Genomic DNA, 21,195 nt, shown 5'->3' on the forward strand with positions numbered 1-21,195 from the left:
ACATATTTTTTCTTTTGTCTTGTAATACTTTGTGTTTATGTATGTAGTGATTACTTTATGTTGCTTTACCCAAATGTTTAAATTGTTAACCTCGATACAGTAAAGTCTAAGTGAGGTTATTTATATTTAAAAAAAAAAAAATAGGTATATGCAGTGAGAACTGCAATATAATATTAAAAAAAACATTTTTTGGTAAATAAATAATACACTATAGATAGGTTCCTTTTCTTATTGGATTAACACTATACACCTGAAGCAGAATATATTATATAGTATTAAAATAAATAACTGCAAATTTCCGAAAAAACGTATTTCAAATTATGCCCTCTGCATGCGAATCGAATCTAAATTTCTCTAATAAACAATAAACAAGTGAACTCTCTGGTTAGTATGGTCCTATATACATATTATCTAACTGTACAAAATACCTATAAATAAATAAGAATATATTTACATTCTAAGGCAGCATCTCGTTCATTGGTCAAATGCATTTTACCTACATATAGATTTGTATTAGTGATCGGTGAATCGATGGATTGAATTTGTTACCCATAAGATGATAATAGTTTACCTAGTTTATAGTTAGTAATGAGATGAGCATTGTAGAAATATATTATATACACCAAAACGGGGCTAAACAATCATCCATATATTATTTTTACTATTACCTGCATCATAGCTTGTCTGAATTCTGGACACATCAGTTCCTATTTTCACAATGATAATTAAATTCAAATAATACTGAGGTCATTGGAGTAGAGTTACAAGCTCAGAAATTGGAGTGCTTGATTTTTTGTTTAATCTTCTTTATTTATATAATACAAGAGTTTTTAAATGATTATCCACTAATATTCGAGATGTTAAAAAATATTCTGATACTTATTTAATAAATATTTAGTCAACGGTTTTATCGCGATCCCAGGAAAGCATAAAGAAAATGGAGAACAAATAAGAAGAAAACGCGAACAAGCAGCAAACAGGCCAAAGCCCGGGCTACTCGCTCCTCTGTCCTCCTAGTATCGCTACTATCGCTACTACTTCCCTCATAATAATACAGAATACTGTAGAATTCACCTGTACTGACAATACTTATTCAGGTATTCTTTCCCCACTGTCCCGCCAACAATGCTCATTCATCCGTCTCTTTTGCTCTCATGTTCCGATGCACGTTGTAAAGCGAGACAGATAGCTCAGCTCTCGTCCGATTGTTCCTTTACAGCGAGCTACAATGTTCCTTCCATTGTCTTGCAGAAAGATGAATTCAAATTGTCTTGTCTCTCTTTCATTCAATAGCGGCTTTGTTTCCAGCATATTCGTACGTTTGTACCAATCCAGACTATTCAGATCGTTTACAATGAAACAACGGCCATTTCAATAACGTAGCAGTATTGTTTCCCATTGAATTGCGAAGGTAATAACGAATGCATCCTTTAATATAGTCGCTGCGATGGCAATATTCGCGATTGTTCTTCTTAGCAATAAGGCATGCAAAACGTTTCCAGTTTACATGGAACGCTTTACATTAAGGAAAGCTTTTTAATTTTCCTTTATTCATTTTAATAATTGTCTTATTTAGAATTAAAATAACTAAGAAAGACTGACAAAATATAACACTGATACACTACTTTATCATGGAGTAAAAACAAGGTCGATAATTCGTCTCTTGTGGAAACCCGAGTATAAATAAAACGAACAATGAATGTTATTGAAAGAATCAAATAAATGAAAATCGCTGTCGATTAACAATAATAAATAAATTATAGCAAACCAATAATCATTTTCTGCTTTTTACTCTTTCTAGGAGGTACCCACATAAAGTCTCCCCTTGTCGAAGTAAATATAAACTATCAATTCTATTAATGATAGATACGTCTTTGCTTTTACGGATATTGATAAACCATTTTCAGTCAATAAAAGGTATAAAATATTTATTCCGCTCTCCCGAAACATCGCAACTCGATGATAATGCTTCTTTGTTATTTGCAGATATCCCGGCCCCATAATGGCGCTGTAAACTCCTTGCCAACAAAAAGCAAATAGGTAGATGGGCGGGAGATTGCGGAGGAGACGCCAACACACTGACACGGAACATACAGACACACACACAAACACACACACTCCCCGCATTGTGCCGGAATCGCGCAAAAATACTCTTCATTACGGTGAAAGCCTCCACAATGTGGACCAGGTCTCCGAATCTCCTGGACTACTGGGTACTGGGTACTGGGTACTGAGCAGAGAACTGGGAGTTACCCGTGTAGCCTTTATGCCAGACGAAGATAATGGAAATGAGCGCCGGCGTATGGGTGCACAATGGGGCCAGATAGAGTCGCCATTGTCGCCGCATTGTGACCTCACCGAAATGACGACTCAGCCTAACAATTGAATATCGACTGGGAAGGGGGTGGTTGTGGGGTGGCACCTCACCCACCCCTCCCGCGGGACCCAAACAGCCATTCATTATTGAGAGCAATCGGCCGTTATTTTTCCCGGATCCGAGAGACGGCAGTTTTAATTTAGAGCTTTCGCAGTCTAATTGCCAGTTTGCCTCATTGTTTTTGGTTTCTGATATTCGAATTTGATCATTCTAATGATGGATTTTTGTTTTGTTCAGTTTTGATTTATGCTTTAAATTGAAATTTTCATTTTCGACCTTCGAGACAGTGATTTTATTATTAATTGATAGGTCCTGAAATTCTCAATTTCAAGACTAGTTTTTTTCTATTCGAATAGTGTTTTGTTTAATGTAGTTTGAATCGGATTTTCTTTTTAAATAGAATACGAGTTTCTACGTTTCGTAAAATAGAGTTTCATGTCATTTATTCGGGTGGTGCTAACAATAATTTTTGTCCGGTGACTTTTTTAAAGCCGAGCTAAAAAGGGTAATTCTAAGTTCTTTTCCAGCTTTGCAAAGTGCTCTAAAGAATTGCTCTCAAATTTGACACTGTTAAATTAGCAAAGTAGTAATATTAATATAAGTTCCTATAGTTCCACCAAAAATTAAATAATGCTTCCTAGATTCACGGAGAAAACTAACTGATATAAAATATTGCTAATTTATTAAAAATCTCTTCAAATTATTAGTTATCCGGTTAAAAACGGGATTGTAGGCTTTAACAAGTGAATTGATAGGGTTTTGTAAAAGAGATTCTTAATAAAAATTCTAATATTTTTGCATTTCGTAATTGTATATTATCCGGACAAATGCAGGTGCATGAACACGTGTTCCGATATATTATGAATGTACTAAAAGTTTAATAGGAAACGGCCTGCAATCCAGTTTTTTACAGGATTTAAATAAATCAGAAATGTTCATTTTTCTCCGTGTTCGCAGAAGCCTATCGTCGCGCGTCGCTAGAATGAAGCGCATCAACAAGCGACAACATCGACAAGCCACCAATGAACGCAATTGAGCTACTAATAAAATAACGCCCTTTCTGCGAATGGCAGGAGACGGTTATTTTGCTTACTTTTACTACACATGCATCAAAATGAATAAAGTTTTTGAATGTTCATTCCTTTCCCAGGAGCCGAATGGAAGCTGCTCAGCGAGGATGAGAAGCGGCCCTTCATCGACGAGGCGAAGCGCCTGCGCGCCATGCACATGAAGGAGCACCCTGACTACAAGTACCGGCCAAGGAGGAAGCCCAAAACCCTGAGGAAGGAAGGCTACCCCTACTCCATCCCCTACCCCTCGGTACCTATGGACGCTTTGAGGGCTGGTGAGTTCTACCCTTAGATTATTTTTATTTTTTTTAAATTATGTTTTTAAACAATCGTAATCATGATAAAACATCGTATATATTGGTTTGACAGTTAAACATTGACAGTTTGAGGAGAGGTTCGAGCAAACCCTTAGGTAGTGGAAAGTTTATAATTCCCGTACCTGCATATTATGATTCTTAATATAATTTCAATGTTTTTTAAAAAATGTAATGTTAGCGAATTGTTAATATCTCTTATCTAACAATGACATAAATAATACAGTTCGAAGTTTATAAGGAAAAACTTTCAATAAATTATTTTGAATTTATCGAGAGTTAGAACCGCGTTTTCTGGAAACCTTATCAAAATAAAGCTAGCCAAATGTACTAATTTCGGTTATCTTTGCCTTAGTCCTGCTTGAAATCTGGTTCGATGAACTCGAATTTGCTTTTAATTTATGTGTCATTTTCAATATTGGAACTGATCGTGTGAAGAATTCAGAAAACTGATAAGTAGGTACCTACCTAGCAATATAATATTTTTAACACATTTTCAAAATTGGAAGTAATTTGTCAAGATTTCAGAATATCTTGTGATTTTCCACGGGTCTGCGCTAGTATGTACATTATATTATGTAGGTATAAAAGGTAGGAGTTAACTGTTTGTATCTTAATTGCAGATCTTAATGAATAGAAAAGTGTTAGGGGGCTTTATTAGGTTGAAAAAATTCAAGTTCAAGTTCTAATTAACAGTTCGTAGTTGAATGAACAAATGCCCACCAATGTTCATCTACTATTTAAGTCCTACATCAATAATAAGCAGCATTTCCACTTCTAATGATGGTAGTATGATGAATTAAAATATTGAAAGATATTCTTTCTTATAAAAAAATGGTGAATAATGATATTTCTGGATGATAATAGATTCCAGAGTAATGCTCTGTCTTCGCTATGTTCTCGAGAGTTGGCGATTCATCATCTATAAAAAGAAGTTCTATCTAATATACCTATTTGACAAATATTATAAGTTTTACGTATTGGTTTTGCGATTCTTTTTCCAAATTCAATCTGTTGTCAGATTGAATTTGGAAATTACCTATCGTATGAAGTTGTAATGAATAATATTATTAAGTATGATAAATGATAATGAATAGATTCTAGAAAAAACATTCGCTACAAGTGTCATGTGAGCTTATTCTTCTTACTGCTCAAAGAATACTCAAAAGAAGTCCACAATGCGTTAAACAATTTTTCCTGTTTGTATTGAATACACATTCTATTCTGATGCAGAAATTTGAGTGAGCTTAAATTATTAGCACGAAAGTGCTTATTGGAATCACGTGCACTTATTTCTATATGGAAACACCATTAAAATACAGTCGAGCGATTCATACAATTTTTTATCATGGTTTTCGTGGTAGCCATAGAAATAATCCTATGGTGGTAGCCATAACTATATGTTTATAAAACTATTAGCACACACGAAGATGTGAGCTAACTTAAGATTAATAAATAAATAAATAACTGACTTTCTGTCTTCTTTCTAATGTAAATAAAATTAATGAAAGGAGTAATCGCTCGTTAAAACATACGTCACACTCAACGTCAGAACACACACATGGATTGAATTCTTCTGCATAAGACAGATGAACTCCTAGCGTATAGAATAATAAATCAGCTTGAATAAAAAATAATCTTTTCATTCCTGCTAAGACCCCAAGTCTTAGCACTTACTTTGTTATCAAAATTTAAAACAAAAGAATTGGTGAAAAAAATCATACACAACGCATGATAACTCTATTCATAGAATTCAGACATTTTGTAAGTTGCAAAGGTAAAATTCTAGGTCCTATGTAATTAAATATTCAAATAGTTATCCCAATCTGGCCGTCTAATTAATAAAACTATGCTCATTTTGATATAATTAAACAAATAATAGCAGACATCAAGGCATGTGTCCATCATTAACGGTAATTCACGGTAATTGTGGCCTTTTGTCGGCCGCACAGTGAGTCGACACAACTGTCTAGTTACCGAATCAATCTGTCTGTCTATATCTTTGTAACGCCCCTTCTTACGCTTATGCTCGAATACACGATGCATACCTCCGGGACCTCGTTTCAATGCCGTCTACAATTTTCTCAAGTGGCTGCACGAAAATATAATCATATTGTGATGTGGTCTTGACTATTAACACACCTTCGAATGATTCTTATCACATTTTATGTTATTTGGAGGAGTGCAGAACACTTCTCTTGGGAATATTTATTATGAAAATAAGCAATAACATAGGAAAACTATGTCTAAAACATAAGAAAATAGTGATATTTTGACTTGGCAGTAAAGCAGACCAAAAACATATTTTTAATTTTTTTTACATAGTGCATACACTAGTATTTTAACCATTGTTTGTCTGCACGTAATTAAGCAGAAAGTATTTACAAAAAGATGTTGATAGTTTCTAAAGCGCCTGTAAGTGGTGAGTGGTCATTAACTTTAACCCCCAGAGAGCCGATTTCAAAACCGTCGAAGTGTAAATGAATGAGATGAAAGTACATCCACCATTAATTGAAACCGAAGAAAATTATGGCACAGATCCCCATTATGTTCCCATTTTTTCACCATAAAACACGCATCATCTCACCTGACAATAAAAGTCTTCAAGTACCCAATAATGTCCCTCAAACACCAATTTCTTGTCCCTTCTATTCACACAATCGTCCATCAATCTTCATAATGAAGTCCTTCCAGTAAAGAGGCGATTTTAATCAGCACTTATGGTCGGGAGGCTGTACACTGCGTACTGTACAGTAGTTTCTTTGGACCTCTAATCATCTGATATAAGATGGATCGTGAACCTGTTTTTTTAACGATCCTCTTACGTATAGTATGACGCAAGTCAGATATTATCGGTTTCCACGATTTTATTATAATCTCTCGTACGCAGATCGCAGATGGCCTAGAGAATGTTACTTTCGGGTCTTAGTTTGATATGTAAAGGATTTTTTAATATTGCTAACACTTCTGCAATTATTTCAGTCTTCGCAATACTACAACGGTCCGTGTTATTTTATCGATACAAGTGTTTAGCAGTATTATTTGCAACCAGGAATGTTCCCTCTGTAGTGAAGAGGTTGTCAATCTAATCTTCAGATATATTAATTTTATGAAATATATTGATAAATATTTGTAGCCCATGACCTCTGGCTTGGAATCATGGAAGAGCATTTTCTTTTTACTTATTGCCGTTACCCCACCCCACCTCTTAGTAATAATTAGCATTACTTATCGACCTTAAAAAAGATTGATAGTTCAAAGTGAAAAAGCACCGCCAAATCGTATTTGTCTTCTTCGAGAAAGGCTAGTGTTTTTGTTTGGTGCGTGTTATTTCCAGACCAAAGTATTATTAGTATTAGTAGTTACTATCGCAAACCCGTGTAAGATCACGGAATATTATAATTATGTGTGAAGCTAAAAGTGTTTACAAAAAAAATTTGCCTCAAGATGTTTTTCGATATAAAAAATTGTTAATTTTAGAGACTATCAGAAATTGTACCTTTCGAATGTATATCGTTAGTAAAATTACGACATTTGTCAAAAATTTTAACGAAAGAAATACATATTTCTATTACAGCATTATTAATTCATTAATTTTGGTACCAACTTTATCGCTCGTCTGAATTGTACCCATAATCAGTTCTAATTTCGAAAATCAAAGCAAATCCCAGTGGTACAGTTATAGGTAGACAGAGACACACCACCAAAATTAGTATTTAATTGCACATAGTTTTTTTCTCTATAATAAATTGTTAGTTACTAATTTCACAAGATTTGTGACAATATATAAATACTAGGAAAAAAATTTAATTTCATTAATTTTCTTCAGCTTTCCCCTTCCTTCAAAGAATGGTAGCAGCAAACCCATCAAACTTCTCCACACCGTCAGTCTACTAAAATATATCCTTTTAACACCTGTCTACTAACGAATGATCCTCAGCCAGGAAAATTCACTTTATTGGATCGATTCTCTATTCCATGAAAGGAAAAAAAATCATCGCCATCTTGTTATTATCCCAACCTATAAAATGATCTAAACATACCAAACTGCATTCTTAACCTCTTAAAACTACAGCATTCTTTTGACGCCTCAAATTAATCTATTCACTCAAAAAAATCGTAGCTCAATCATGCCACTTAGCAAAAAAAAATTGTATTAATATAAACAAATTAGGCATTTGGTAAATAATAATAATGGTGATCCGCACATTTCGATGGTGTGCCTCTTGCTGAAACTAAAAGGGTTTGAATCTCGTCAGCGGAGGTAGGAGATGACTCGCAGAAATGATTAGAAACGTCCATCACTCTGTTATAAATATCCATCTCAGGTGTCCATCTGATGTGCAGCTGAGACCTGCCACCTGTTCCAAGTGTAGGAACACAACTATTGTATAAGCAAACAAGGAATGTAATGAATTGTATACAATTCAACTCCTATGGCAGATGCTTAGCGTAGTTAGGACTTTGATATGAAACGAATTTACGTGTTTTTGACGCCTTCTTGGCAACGAATCGAAATTTAGTATTTTAAATAGAGGTTTTATTGGGTATCAATAATTTTACTTTGTTTAGTAAATAGAGGAATGTTTGTATACATGTAATCACATTCTCAGACCATTAGGAGGTCTAGCACGGTCGATCGATAAAGGCCTATGCCAATACGATATTGATTAAATTCGTCGACCATGAATTAATAAGAAATGTTCCAACACACGACGGCCCGTAGACGAATTTTATCACTGCCTCCTAGTATCAGATAAGCTTCGGTTAACTGTCAATATACATATTTCGTTGAATTATTACGTTCGTAATGTGAATTTACTGTCTAACGTAGTTAAACTAACGAAACTCTTAGAAATGAAATAAGTCGAATACTCGGTGAGTTGAATCCGTTCGGGCGAGTGACGTTGCATTGGTTCAGCCTTGGATAAACGAAATTTGTTCACATAAATAGTAAATACGGACTGCCAATCTATAATTGGGTTGCAATTTCAATGTAACATTGTCAATTTATTAAAAAAAATTAGGCAGCTATTCGATGTTTGACGTTTCGGAATGTCAATTCATAGGCAATACCACCGGTGTTGCCAGCGTATATTGATTTCTTATTTATTGCATTATCACTATCGATCTGGCTATCAACAGCGCGACCGTGCCCGGGAAATCAATATAAAATCACCGTTAATTACGACTATGGATCTGATATTATAAAGCGATCGATTTCACCTTGCCATACCCTCAACAGATCGACTGTCTATTTCAAAAACAAGAAAGGACAATCTTTTTATTTCTATGTTTTTGCTATTTCGCGGTTACCTATTAGGTTATAATCTATAGTGCACACATTAACGCTGAAACTGTGTATGAAATCAATTCGTGTAAGGAGTAATGCGTGAGGCTTCATCGAATAGCCAAAGATACGAAAGAGTAACCGGAAATAAAAAGAGAGCAAACTACAATATCCTAGTCACATCACAAAAATCGAAAAATACAAGTTTAACCAACTGATTATTCAGGGGAAGATTAATGTTATTTAATGTAAAATTAGAAAATAAAGTCGGATTCGTGCTTCGAAAATCCAGGTTACTATAAAATTACTGCACCGACGATGTTTTCTAAAAGCTAAATCTACAACTTCGGCTTCCTCAATGCAACGACTTCACAGAAGCAAATTCAAACCAGGATTATTTCAATTACGTATAAAATAAGGTGAATTTTGCTAGTAAAAACAAATTGATTTTCATATTAAACCAAGAAAAATCTCTCGCATCTATATATCAAACAACATGTAACACAACAATTAGTAATCAGTAATTGTCGATGCAAATGTTACAATAACCGTCAATCCAATTATTCCTTGACACTCGCCCAAAAGCCTCCACATAAAGGCTGTGTTGTCCGTAATCTCTGGTCACTATTCACGTCGAGGACCGCGTGTGTGGTTTGACCTCATACCTGCCCGGGCTCAGGCTTACTCGCCATCTGCTTGACCCCTGATACTCTGAATCTCTTGGACCATTACCGATATAACAGAATCTACTTACGTTGTAACTTGAAAACAGGGTCGGCAAAGATTCATGTAATAAATCTGTAAATTAAAAGCTTGTTATTATCTTTCAATTTTTATTGGTACAACTTTTCTTTAACTTTTGAAGGTTATACACATCAATGTATATACATACAGCCTTACCAATATAAAAATCACTTCACAATGTTTCACAGCGGTGTTTTTGTGGCACATTGTACAAAGATCGTAAAATTTCGAATTCGAATTATTGCTTGTAAAAAACTGGCTGCATTAGATCTGACAACACAGCCCTTTGGCCGACAGAAATCCAGATTTTTTTCACGGGAAAATGACAACTCTGAATTGTTTTTGTAACGTGTGATTTAAAACATGTTTTCGTTAATAATATTCTAATTACCAATTCACTATTGTTTTAGTATAATTCAATATATTTTCTTTTATGTATGTTATTTTTCATCAGTTTTAATCCATTAATACTGTCACATTACTTTTTGAAATATTTTCATGTTACCGGAAAAGAGAAGTTATTTCGTACATATTATTTTTTTATTTGACTTTTACCGCATGAATTTAATAAAACATCCATGAAAGTAATGTTTTTTTAATAACAAACATGCCTCTTGCTTATATATGTAAATATGTATAATGTTTTAAATCAACGTTCATGTTGTGCCAAAATGAAACCAAAAAGTCTGTTTTTTTGGTTATGCTCTGGGAATAATTATTATAATATTTAATTGAGATAAAAAATGAACTGACAATTTTCTTGCTAATTCTTTACAAGGTAGGAGGACTGTGTATTTTTTAAATTGAATTCTATGAAAATTTGTGACGTTTTGATCAAATATCAAATAAATTTTGTTCATGTTTGAAACTAAAATATTGAACTTTTTAAAAATTAAAGAATATATCAAATACGAAAAATACGAAGATCTAAAAGATAATTTTATCTATTTTTTGGTTTTACGATATCTAAAATGAAGAAAAATATAGAACATTTAAAACACCTTGGAAAAATTCCGAAATTCCGTTTGAACAACAGATAAACAACCCTCTTTGACTGGATAAGTAATATCATATTTTCACCACGTTTTTTAGTAAGACCGATATAACCGAGTTCCTGGGTTCGATTTCCAGCTGAGATCGTTATCTTTTTATTTTCTGTGTATTGTTTTGTTTTATGTTTAGAATTTTTTAATATTATTTTCTTCTTCAATGATATTACCGATGGTATAACCTTAAAAAAAAATAGTTGTTCCAATAAAAATTCAATATTCAATTAGACTTTTAGAAAAAACCAATAGGTATCCCATATAAATTAAAAATGTTTATCCGAGACACTATCTAGGTTACAAACTATTTCTTTAGAACTTTGTGATCATTCTAAAAAGATGGCTGCCAAAAATATGGGAAAAATTCGTTGCAAGATAATATTTTTAATTCTGAATATGAAACATAAGAGCGAAAAATATTATGTTTAGTAATTAGGTCCAAAAGTGGATAAAGGCGTGTCTCGGTAAGACAGAGATCCTGCGTTCGATACCCAGTTGAGACCGTTATTTTGTATTTTTCTATGTCTTGTTCTGTTTCATGTTTCAATTATAGTTTATTAGTTATAATTATCTTCTTAATTGAGAGTTATATCTTTTCTATAAACGTTCGTCTTGTCTATCGTGAAAAGGCTAACTGGTCTTCTTTGCCGATTATATCGGTTTGTCGGTTTTGTAAAAAAGTGTGAGAATTTTTTTTTATTTTTTTTAATTTTTTATTGAAACATATAAACAAGGTTACAATTTTTTAACAATATTAACACCAATATTTCAATCACTCTCCTAATAAAGCAGCTGCTTGTGTTTAGGAGAGGACAACAAAAATATTTTAACATTTGTTTAAATTAAACAAAAAATATTAGTAATAAAACAAAAAATAACAACAAAAGTAATAAAAATATAGGTTAGTTAATAAATGATTCAAAGAATTTAAAAGGCAAAAACATATTTCTAAACAATAAGTAAAGTTATGAGGTGGTACAAGAGTATTTTAATTAAATTTTTTTTTATATTTTTCATAGTTTTCTTCCGATCGTATATCAAGGGGTAATTTATTAAATAATTTTACACCCTTGAATATATAGTGATGCTGTGCTGTTGTGGTTCGTGCTAGTGGCACGGTTAGGTTAGGTTAGGTTAGGTTAGGTTAGGTTAGTAAATTAGTAGAAACTAGTTTATAAATAAAATAGTTCTTCTAAGACTACTAGCTTGTTACCCTTTGATTGTAAAGCGCATTTTTATGTGAAACCGAACAATAGTTCCAACTGCTCCCAACCGTCTGAAGTCAGTGAGACTATTGCATCCCCATTCGGGGAATATTGTTAGGCTGAAAGTACTGAAAGGACGGGAAGGAGTTAGAGAAGAGGAATGTGAGGAAGCACCTGGCTAGATCTGGTCACCAAATACGGTCAAAGCCATTTCAAGCAACGTTTAAATTCTGAGTTGTCGTTTTACACCAGGGCGATACTCAGAGTATCTTCCACTCTGGAACGTGCAGCAAACATACTTTGTATTTTAAAATGAGTAAATTGTGAAGTAAGACAAATTAATCGAATAAAATTTATTTGCGCACGCCGGGATTTGATCCCGCGACCTCCAGCTTGCTCGACGATAGCCTTACCTATCAACCACGGAGGCCATCAAAAGATGTGTATCACTAGAAGGCACTACATAAAAAAGTGTCCATTATATATATATATGTGTGTTAGTTTAATTTGTATCGTATTTAAATGCTACCTACATGTTGTATCAAGTCGCTTTTATCAAATGCATGTTTCCTTATGAGAGGAGATAAAGTACTTTTTGCCCTCACTAACCATCACGCCGTTTCACCGCAGGTGTAGACAAACGGACCGCCAAACAACTCTACATCTAATTACCTAGTAATTTTTGTTTGTGCATTACAGATTGATGCAATCCTATTACAATACACGTAAAAATAACAAAATATAACAAAAATATACAAAGTAATAACCGATATTTTAGAGTTCTTGCCTAAAATGACTTTTGAAATCTTCAAGGCCAATGTTGAAAATGTCAAGAGACCTAGAGGTATCATTTAGCAGCACCATACCTCTTGTCATGCTATGCTGGGCCATAACGTCCGTTCTTCCGTGTGGAATACAGAGCAAGTCGTGGCGTCAACCCTGACGGTAGTTGTTCGGTCCAAACAATTTATAGCATTCCAAGAGGTTTGGGCTGTTAATGTAATAGTCCATGATTTATTTAATAGTTCAATGTAATAATAGTTCATGTAAACCTTAGAAGCAAGTGCCTGCTCTGAAAACAAGCCAGTCTCGTTTTATAGCAGAAATCATAGTGTATTCAAATAGAGATGTTATTTGAACACACAAAAAGAATTCGTTTCTAAAACGAAAAACTTTTAGAATTTTCGTCGGTACCTAGTCGAAACAATTTCTTGGTCAAACAACACCTCGATGAAAGATGTAGAAATACAAACGACATACTAAACAGTAAACTTTTGTTGCACTACCAGATGTCGTGGACAATACAAATGTGCTACTGGCTTCTTCTGGCTAGCTAAATATTTACCTTAGAAATAGCTCACAGGGGTCGTGATTTACTGTATTCGTCTTGGCAGACTGCACCAACATAAAATAACATAAATATGATAAAAAAAAGAAAACATGTTATTGTTTATAAATCGGCTTTTGACTCTACGATGACGTCTGTAACAATACGGTATATTTTATATTCATGTTATATTATTTAGAACAGCTCAACCTATCTAGTTCATTGACACCTAAGCTGGGAGTATTAGCATCATAAGCAGTTGTTATTTGTTAATAAATAAACAAAAATATGCCATCCTTCAATCCGCCGCCGTCCGTATGCAGAGGTATCTACATAGAGAGCAACTGATGCAAGAATTGATGCACTTTATACAGGTGTTTTTGGTATTTACTTAGTCCTATAGAATATTTATAAACATGATAATAAGAACTTTGTAAATCTGAATTTATGTTAAGTTTCTCATCATCTTTTGAAGGTTTTTTTTATTTATTTGAATTATTCATTTTATTACGCTGCTCAATCTAATACCGACGAAACCGACAACGATTTAAATTTATAATGTGACATTCATATTTGCCGAGCCAATGTTTGTTACATAACGCCATTATAATCGTACAAAGAGTTGAAGGTGAAACATTAACAAACCAAAAAGATGAATGAACTTAAAAATTATATCAATTTGGAACTATACTACGGGTAAACGCAAAATGGGTTGACTTATATTTACATGGAAACAATAATAAGAATGTTTCTTGGAACAAGATTTGAAAGGTTAAGACAAAACATTAGAGTAACCAAACGGTGAGATATAGCTAACCACCAAGAAAACTTTAAAAAAGCAGTAAAAAAAGGAATGTGATGAATAATACGGTCATTGACGCACAATGACGAAGAAATGCGATATGTAGTTTAAATTGAATCAATCAACCAATCTTTAAAACAACTCAAATGCAAAACCATTATATTTACCAAGCCATAAAAAACTACAATAATCTCCCTTCCGAATTGCGCTGTATTACGAACCAACAAGAACAAATAAATAAAATCAAACTTTTTTTCCAAAAAAACTTATTAAAAAAATATGTATATATATATATATTATATTTATATTTTACACATAACATTGAATCTAAGTAAGAATCGTGGCTCCCTTATCAGGCACAAGAGCTCCTCTTTTCTGATAAGGTATACATGACCAACTATGTACCTAAATATGATATATTGCAAAATATGTATGTATTAATGTAACTATGATCTATATTAAAATAATAAAAAAATAAAATGTAGTGTTTCGTGCTCCAAAAGTCTGATCATCCTTTGCTTAAATTTTCTAATATGAAAATTTCTTTTTGTCGTTATGATTTTGTCATTTCTATCAAATAGAATTATTCGATGTCAGGCAGTGTAATAGAGAGAAAGGGCGTGCTATATAGGAAATATTAAAAAGGTACTAAGTCAGTGGCGACATCAGTTTCGATTGAAATCTATATGGACATCATTTCTAGTGTGTATTATCCTTCTGACTCCGTCTCTCTTCAATACAGGATGCGGCAAAACAGACAGTGCAAAAACGGACAGTACACTTTGAAGGGCTATTAAAAAGAAACGGCGCAACTTGCCGACAAGGGATTTAATTTATTTTATTTGGTACATCATGCCGTCTTATGCATCAAGTCTTAAAGATGACATCAGAAAGATGATGGCCCCCAGTAGCGATACATAGATTAATGTGATTTCTGAAGGTCGCTTTTTGGCACATAGCGGCCATTTCCTCCCGAATTGGATCCTTGAGTTTTTCCAAGGTGTGAGGCCGACATTTAAGAATATTTTCCTTCGGGTAGTTCCAAAGGGAGAAGTCCCAAAATGAAACCAGAAGGCCCGCAGGGTGGCAACGAAAGAAAAGACATTTTCAAAAAACGTGCGTACGGCGAAACCCCGGTGATGTTCAAATCAAAAAAACGGCACGACCATCCCAACACAATGAGACCTCTCCAAATTTCAGACCTTTTAAAACTGGACTGTCTATTTAACTGCACCCTGTACATTCCCACATCGGCTGTGGGTTACTGTGTATTCGTTCCGGGACCGATAGAAACTCAACCTCCTTCCGATGATTGGACGAAGTGTTCTTAGAGATATACTGGGATAAGCGTATGCTTTGCCATATCGTATCATGTCGTATGAACATCCACCGACGAAACATTGCCTTATTATCAGCGCCTTTGAGGTGAATTTTCACGAAAACGGCGCTTTATAAATAAGCCAAATATTATTATTTAATTCTTAAATAAGTAATAAAAAAAAAACTTTCCCTTCAAATCAAATCATGCTGTTTACCAATCCACCGATGTGATCAAATACAAATAATGCTCTAGCAAAACGTTCTACAACTCAATCATCCCCCCTAAAACACACAACCTAATATTTGCAATGCAACCCAACGCCCGGGAAACTCGACAAGTACCTGAGTACTTATTTCTACCCCTGTAGCCCGCCATAGCAAAATGTCCCGCTGGTAATTCGAGAGGAGAGCGCGCCGCACCAGCAGCATTATGTCAATTGTTTTCGCAGACATAAGGAGGAAAGTTGGTACTCCAAGTGTGTTGTGTGCACTGTGTGTTTGGTATTCGTAGTTGGATTACGAGGGGGTAATATTTGCTAATCGGCCGGCGGACAATGGGAGCGCGGGTCACGCGTGGGGGAGGTACTGGGGTGGCAAATCTTTTATACTCGAGAAAATTATGTGTTCTACGAGTGGAGTTTTCGATTATTTTTTTCTTTCAGACAGCTAAAACCTATTTTTTAAATGACTAACATATCGAATACAGAAGTCGTTCTTCTTTATTTTATTTATGTTCATAAATAAAATTTAAATTTGATTTTTTAAGACACGGATAAATGTTTAAAAGGGAGATATTAATGTTCCAGTGACCTGTAACTGCAATTCAGAGTAGTTATTTCCTGAAAAGGCCTTACCATACCTATATATTTTATTTTAATTTATCACAGCCCTAGTATTATTTCCCAAGGTTGACAACTGCATATTGCACAGGGGTGGGTGGGTCGCTGGTAAGAAGTGCAGGGTTGTCACAAGCACGCGCCCCCGCCCCCGATATCAAGTGTCTTAAAACAGTTATAAGCGCGGGGCAAGTGGATTTGACATCACGTCAAGGCGCGTGGTTTTGCAAATGCGATTTGATGTAATGGCAATGGGGCTTTCAGCGGTTAGAGGGACGATTATGGATTATGTTGACGCTAATTTTATAAATTGTTTATCGATGTTTGTGGTGAAACAATATCTACTTATTCTCGCAGTGAAAGGTTGTTTGACACACCACGAAATATATGTCGTCCCGTAAATGTGGTTGCACATTTATCATAATGATATATCCAATTGATTCGAAGTTCGTCATACAAGGCTAAGACTAGAAGGCATAAGACATGGATTGAAGAAGAACACATGAAAATCCAAGTGGACTTATTTCGTGATTCAATTATTTGTTTCCAATCAGATTTGTATCTAAGGCAGGTTTTCTTGTTTATTTTTATTATTTATAAGAACTTACCTCTTAAAGATTTTGACATGTTGGCAAGAGTTTAACGTCATGACTTTGTTAAGTGCAAGGCATTGATTTATTAGTTTAATTATTGTACCTATAATAGTGACTTTTCACCTGCTAAAATAGTGTTAACCTGGAAAGCATGATCGAGTTTTGCCTTTCTGGATCTTCTCCGCATTTACCTAGTAATGAATGAAACCACAAAAATCGTATCAAACAAAACAAAGCTTGTTCTTTTAAACATAGGCATTCCATTTTCGACGTTTTTTTAAAACTTGTTTCATTAAGAGCTTTTGGTGTAGTTTTCGTTCCGATTAATAAATAAAGTCCTTATTCCTGGCTGATAATGGGAGGCGGATAAAATATGGCGTCCATAGTGGCACACAAAAGGGATTTGCATTAATTGCACATAAAGTATCCTGTAAAAGCTGTTCCGAACAAAACGCACGGAAGGGCGAACCCCACCCTAATAATAGCGCCGGGCCCGCCGGTATATGGATAAGGGTTCAGTTTACAGTTTGGTGAAACTTTTATTTTGGGAAATTAAATTGTTAAAACTCAGCATACGAAGCATACGACATATTATGACACGCGCTTACCATTCTTCCATCTTTAATTATATTATTACCCGTCACCCCGTCATTAAACGTACAGGTAAATGTAACTAGGCTTTATTTTATTGATCTTACCTTTCTTAACAACCGGAAAAACTGGCCAATTTATTATATTAATAAATTCTTTCCTTCATTTTTATGTAATATTTATGTAGGAATCGCAAATATCGATATTTTTATTGTGTCATTTTTGTCAACTGTTGTGTTTCCCTTTTAATAATAATATTTGGATGATTTGTACAGCACTATTTTTTGTGATAGATCACCTCAAGGGCGCTCTTCAAATACCTATATAATATATTTATATAATGCTCTTATATTATTGCTTTTATTACTAACTATAGACAAACCATTATAACAACTTATGGCTAACAGATTACGTCCAGCGGTTCGTCGATCACTAGTACAAATCTATATGTACCTATAATGCATTTGACCAATGAACTTTATGCTGCGTTTCAATGTAAATATATATATATATATATATAACACACACATATATATATATATATATATATATATATATATATATATATATATATATGTGTGTGTTTTTTATTTATATTCTATACAGACATATAATATACAGGACCATACTCACTTGAGATTAACACTGTATATTGATTATTAGAGAAATTTAGATGCAGTTCGCACGCAGAGGACATAATCTGGAACACGTGTTAATGGAACTGCTATTATTTAATCCTGGTATTTACTGGTACTTAGAATTTTCAATAATTTTACTTAATTGGGTGCATAGTGAATGGGCTATACAGTATTCATGGTTATGGTAAGATCTGTAAAGGGAGAGCAGTGAATTTTTATAAATATTATAAAATAATAATGACGGCCTCCGTAGTTACAATCCTTTGCTTCGAATTCGGATGTTGCGTTTTTAAATAATAATTGACGGCCTCCGTAGTTACAATCCTTTGCTATGAATCTGGATGTTGGGTGTTTAAATAATAATTGACGGCCTCCGTAGTTACAATCCTTTGCTTTGAATCTGGATATTGCGTGTTTAAATAATAATTGACGGCCTCCGTAGTTACAATCCTTTGCTACGATTCCGGATGTTGCGTGTTTAAATAATAATTGACGGCCTCCGTAGTTACAATCCTTTGCTACGAATCTGGATGTTGCGTGTTTAAATAATAACTGACGGCCTCCGTAGTTACAATCCTTTGCTTTGAATCTGGATATTGCGTGTTTAAATAATAATTGACGGCCTCCGTAGTTACAATCCTTTGCTACGATTCCGGATGTTGCGTGTTTAAATAATAATTGACGGCCTCCGTAGTTACAATCCTTTGCTACGATTCCGGATGTTGCGTGTTTAAATAATAATTGACGGCCTCCGTAGTTACAATCCTTTGCTACGAATCTGGATGTTGCGTGTTTAAATAATAATTGACGGCCTCCGTAGTTACAATCCTTTGCAACGATTCCGGATGTTGCGTGTTTAAATAATAATTGACGGCCTCCGTAGTTACAATCCTTTGCTACGAATCTGGATGTTGCGTGTTTAAATAATAATTGACGACCTCCGTAGTTACAATCCTTTGCTACGAATCCGGATGGTGCGTGTTTAAATCCAAGTGTGTGCAAATAAATTTAATATAATTTAAATTGTGTGGTGTTAGAAATGTGTCGTATATTTTCCGTACGTTTCTCAGTGGTAGATACTCTCAGTATCACCCGAGTGAAAGGTCGCCATTAAAAATGGATTCAGTCGTGTTTTAAGCCCATTCTTTTCTTTCCCGTCTCCTTCTCCTCCCCAATAATTTCTGCCTAACAATTGTGGATGTTATAGTCTCACTGACTCCAGATGATTGTGCGATACTTTCGTTAAAAAAATGCTTTTGGTAAACAAAGAAAACCATTGTTTTGTATCAGTATTTAATTTTAGAACATGTCTCACCCTCGCTTATCCTAGAAATAAAAGTTTATTATTCAAAAAGCGCGCACCGTTTTTTGATTAATACAATAAGTATTTACACACAAGCTTAATCGGCCATAGAACTTCCTGATGCTCGCTGATTCTATTAAAAATCGCGTGTCACGGCTACTTGCGTCTAGGCCAGTGAGGATAGACGTGGGAGGCTTTGTGGGGTTTTGGGGAGGCTCTAAGGCCGGGGCTCCCAAATAATAAATGGCATGACATCTCACCCTCTCAGCCTGCATAATGGCGAACAGAATGGCCGAGGAAGAATCAGAATGCTTTGTAATTTAAATAACACTGAAATGTGTGCTCTCTGAAAAAAAATAAAGCAAGGAAAGAGAAGAAGATTAGGGTTTTAGAAAGATTAATGGCAAACCTGCTATCCGTGATACGCAAAAAAGCTATTTTTACAATTTAAAGGAATAAGATTGTGTTTGTTTCTTATGTAACCTCGTAAATGTTAGGCTTAAGGATTGTTACAGGCACATAAACAAATGTAAAAGTGCAAAGACATTTTGTGATAGCCATACAAGTAATTAAATTGAATTATGTAAAAATAGGGTTTCAAAATAAATAACATCTATGAAGTCTAGTGCACGAAAGGCATACTTATTCGCTCACCGTAAACTGTAAACACTTACTGATATGAAGTGTTAATTTATTAAAAATTTGGTCAAATTATTCGTTTTCCTGTTAAAATCTGGACGGATGCCCATAACGAATAAATTGACAAATTTCATAACAAAATAACAGTCATCTCGTCCATTGTATTTATTCGGACAAGGCCACCTGCGTTGAACACGTGTTCAGATATATTCTATGGTAATGCATATACAGTAACATTGCACAGTATTGGTAAATATTTGTAGATTCAATATCGCTCAACAGATGTCGTTAGAGTGTGTAGATTTACGTCAGGATATTTAGTTTATGTAGTTTTAAGATGTCTCCATAGGTAGGAGTAGTAATGCCACTTGACAGAGACAACATGTCGGCCGAACTTCAGGCGAGAATCTCAGTACAAGTTATTTGATGACATGATATTATTGTTCTCTAGCACGAGGGGTTCCAGAAAACGTTTGCCATCAGATGTTAATCTATCTTCAGACAAAAATTATTGAGTTGTAGATTTTATCGAATGGATTATGCATTATTTTTGTTAAAAAGTCTAGTAGGTAACTGTAGAATGAGAAAATAACAATCGATCCACTTACAAGTATTTACGTTTCCCACCATTTCCTCTCACAACAAACATGTTGTAAAGTCCGCTTTACACAATCAGTTGCATCTTAACATCACATCGCTGCCAGGTTAAGATGATTTAAGGCAACTTCGTATATTATTTCGAATGATACATCGTATTTGCGTGAGGGACCTCGCTATTCCGCCGTAAATCTCGATGCCTTTAAATAATCCCCTCTCCCACGCATGTGCGGTTTGACAATGTAAAAATACCCAACGTAATTATTATGAATTTTCTGTCAACATATTTATTGAAGCGATAACTCTTCGCGTTATTTAACAAGCTTGGCATTGCATGGGTCATTGAATCGCTCGATTCACTTCGCACTTCTCTCTACATTTGAACTTGAAATGATCAGGTATTCGCTGAATACCTACCTTTGTTCACCTTCGGTTTTTTTATTCATTTCTCCGTCACATGAACAAACAAAATGTAGGTATTTACACAATTTCCGGAAACAAGT

At 34.4% G+C, this 21,195-nt stretch overlaps 1 protein-coding gene across 3 annotated transcripts in view; it reads left to right on the forward strand.

The window, feature by feature from the left end:
* Sox21b (SRY-box transcription factor sox21b) overlaps window positions 1-21,195 on the forward strand; it is a 99,968-nt gene that overhangs the window by 29,890 nt on the left and 48,883 nt on the right. For all 3 annotated transcript variants that reach the window (XM_089631117.1, XM_089631118.1, XM_089631119.1), the window contains exon 3: window positions 3,528-3,722. In XM_089631117.1, the coding sequence (XP_089487243.1) occupies window positions 3,528-3,722 (195 nt within the window). The remainder of the gene's footprint in view (window positions 1-3,527; window positions 3,723-21,195) is intronic.

Source organism: Hesperophylax consimilis, chromosome 4, assembly GCF_061612785.1.
Source record: "Hesperophylax consimilis isolate HC1 chromosome 4, BYU_Hcon_1.0, whole genome shotgun sequence".
In the NCBI taxonomy this organism is placed as follows: domain Eukaryota; kingdom Metazoa; phylum Arthropoda; class Insecta; order Trichoptera; family Limnephilidae; genus Hesperophylax; species Hesperophylax consimilis.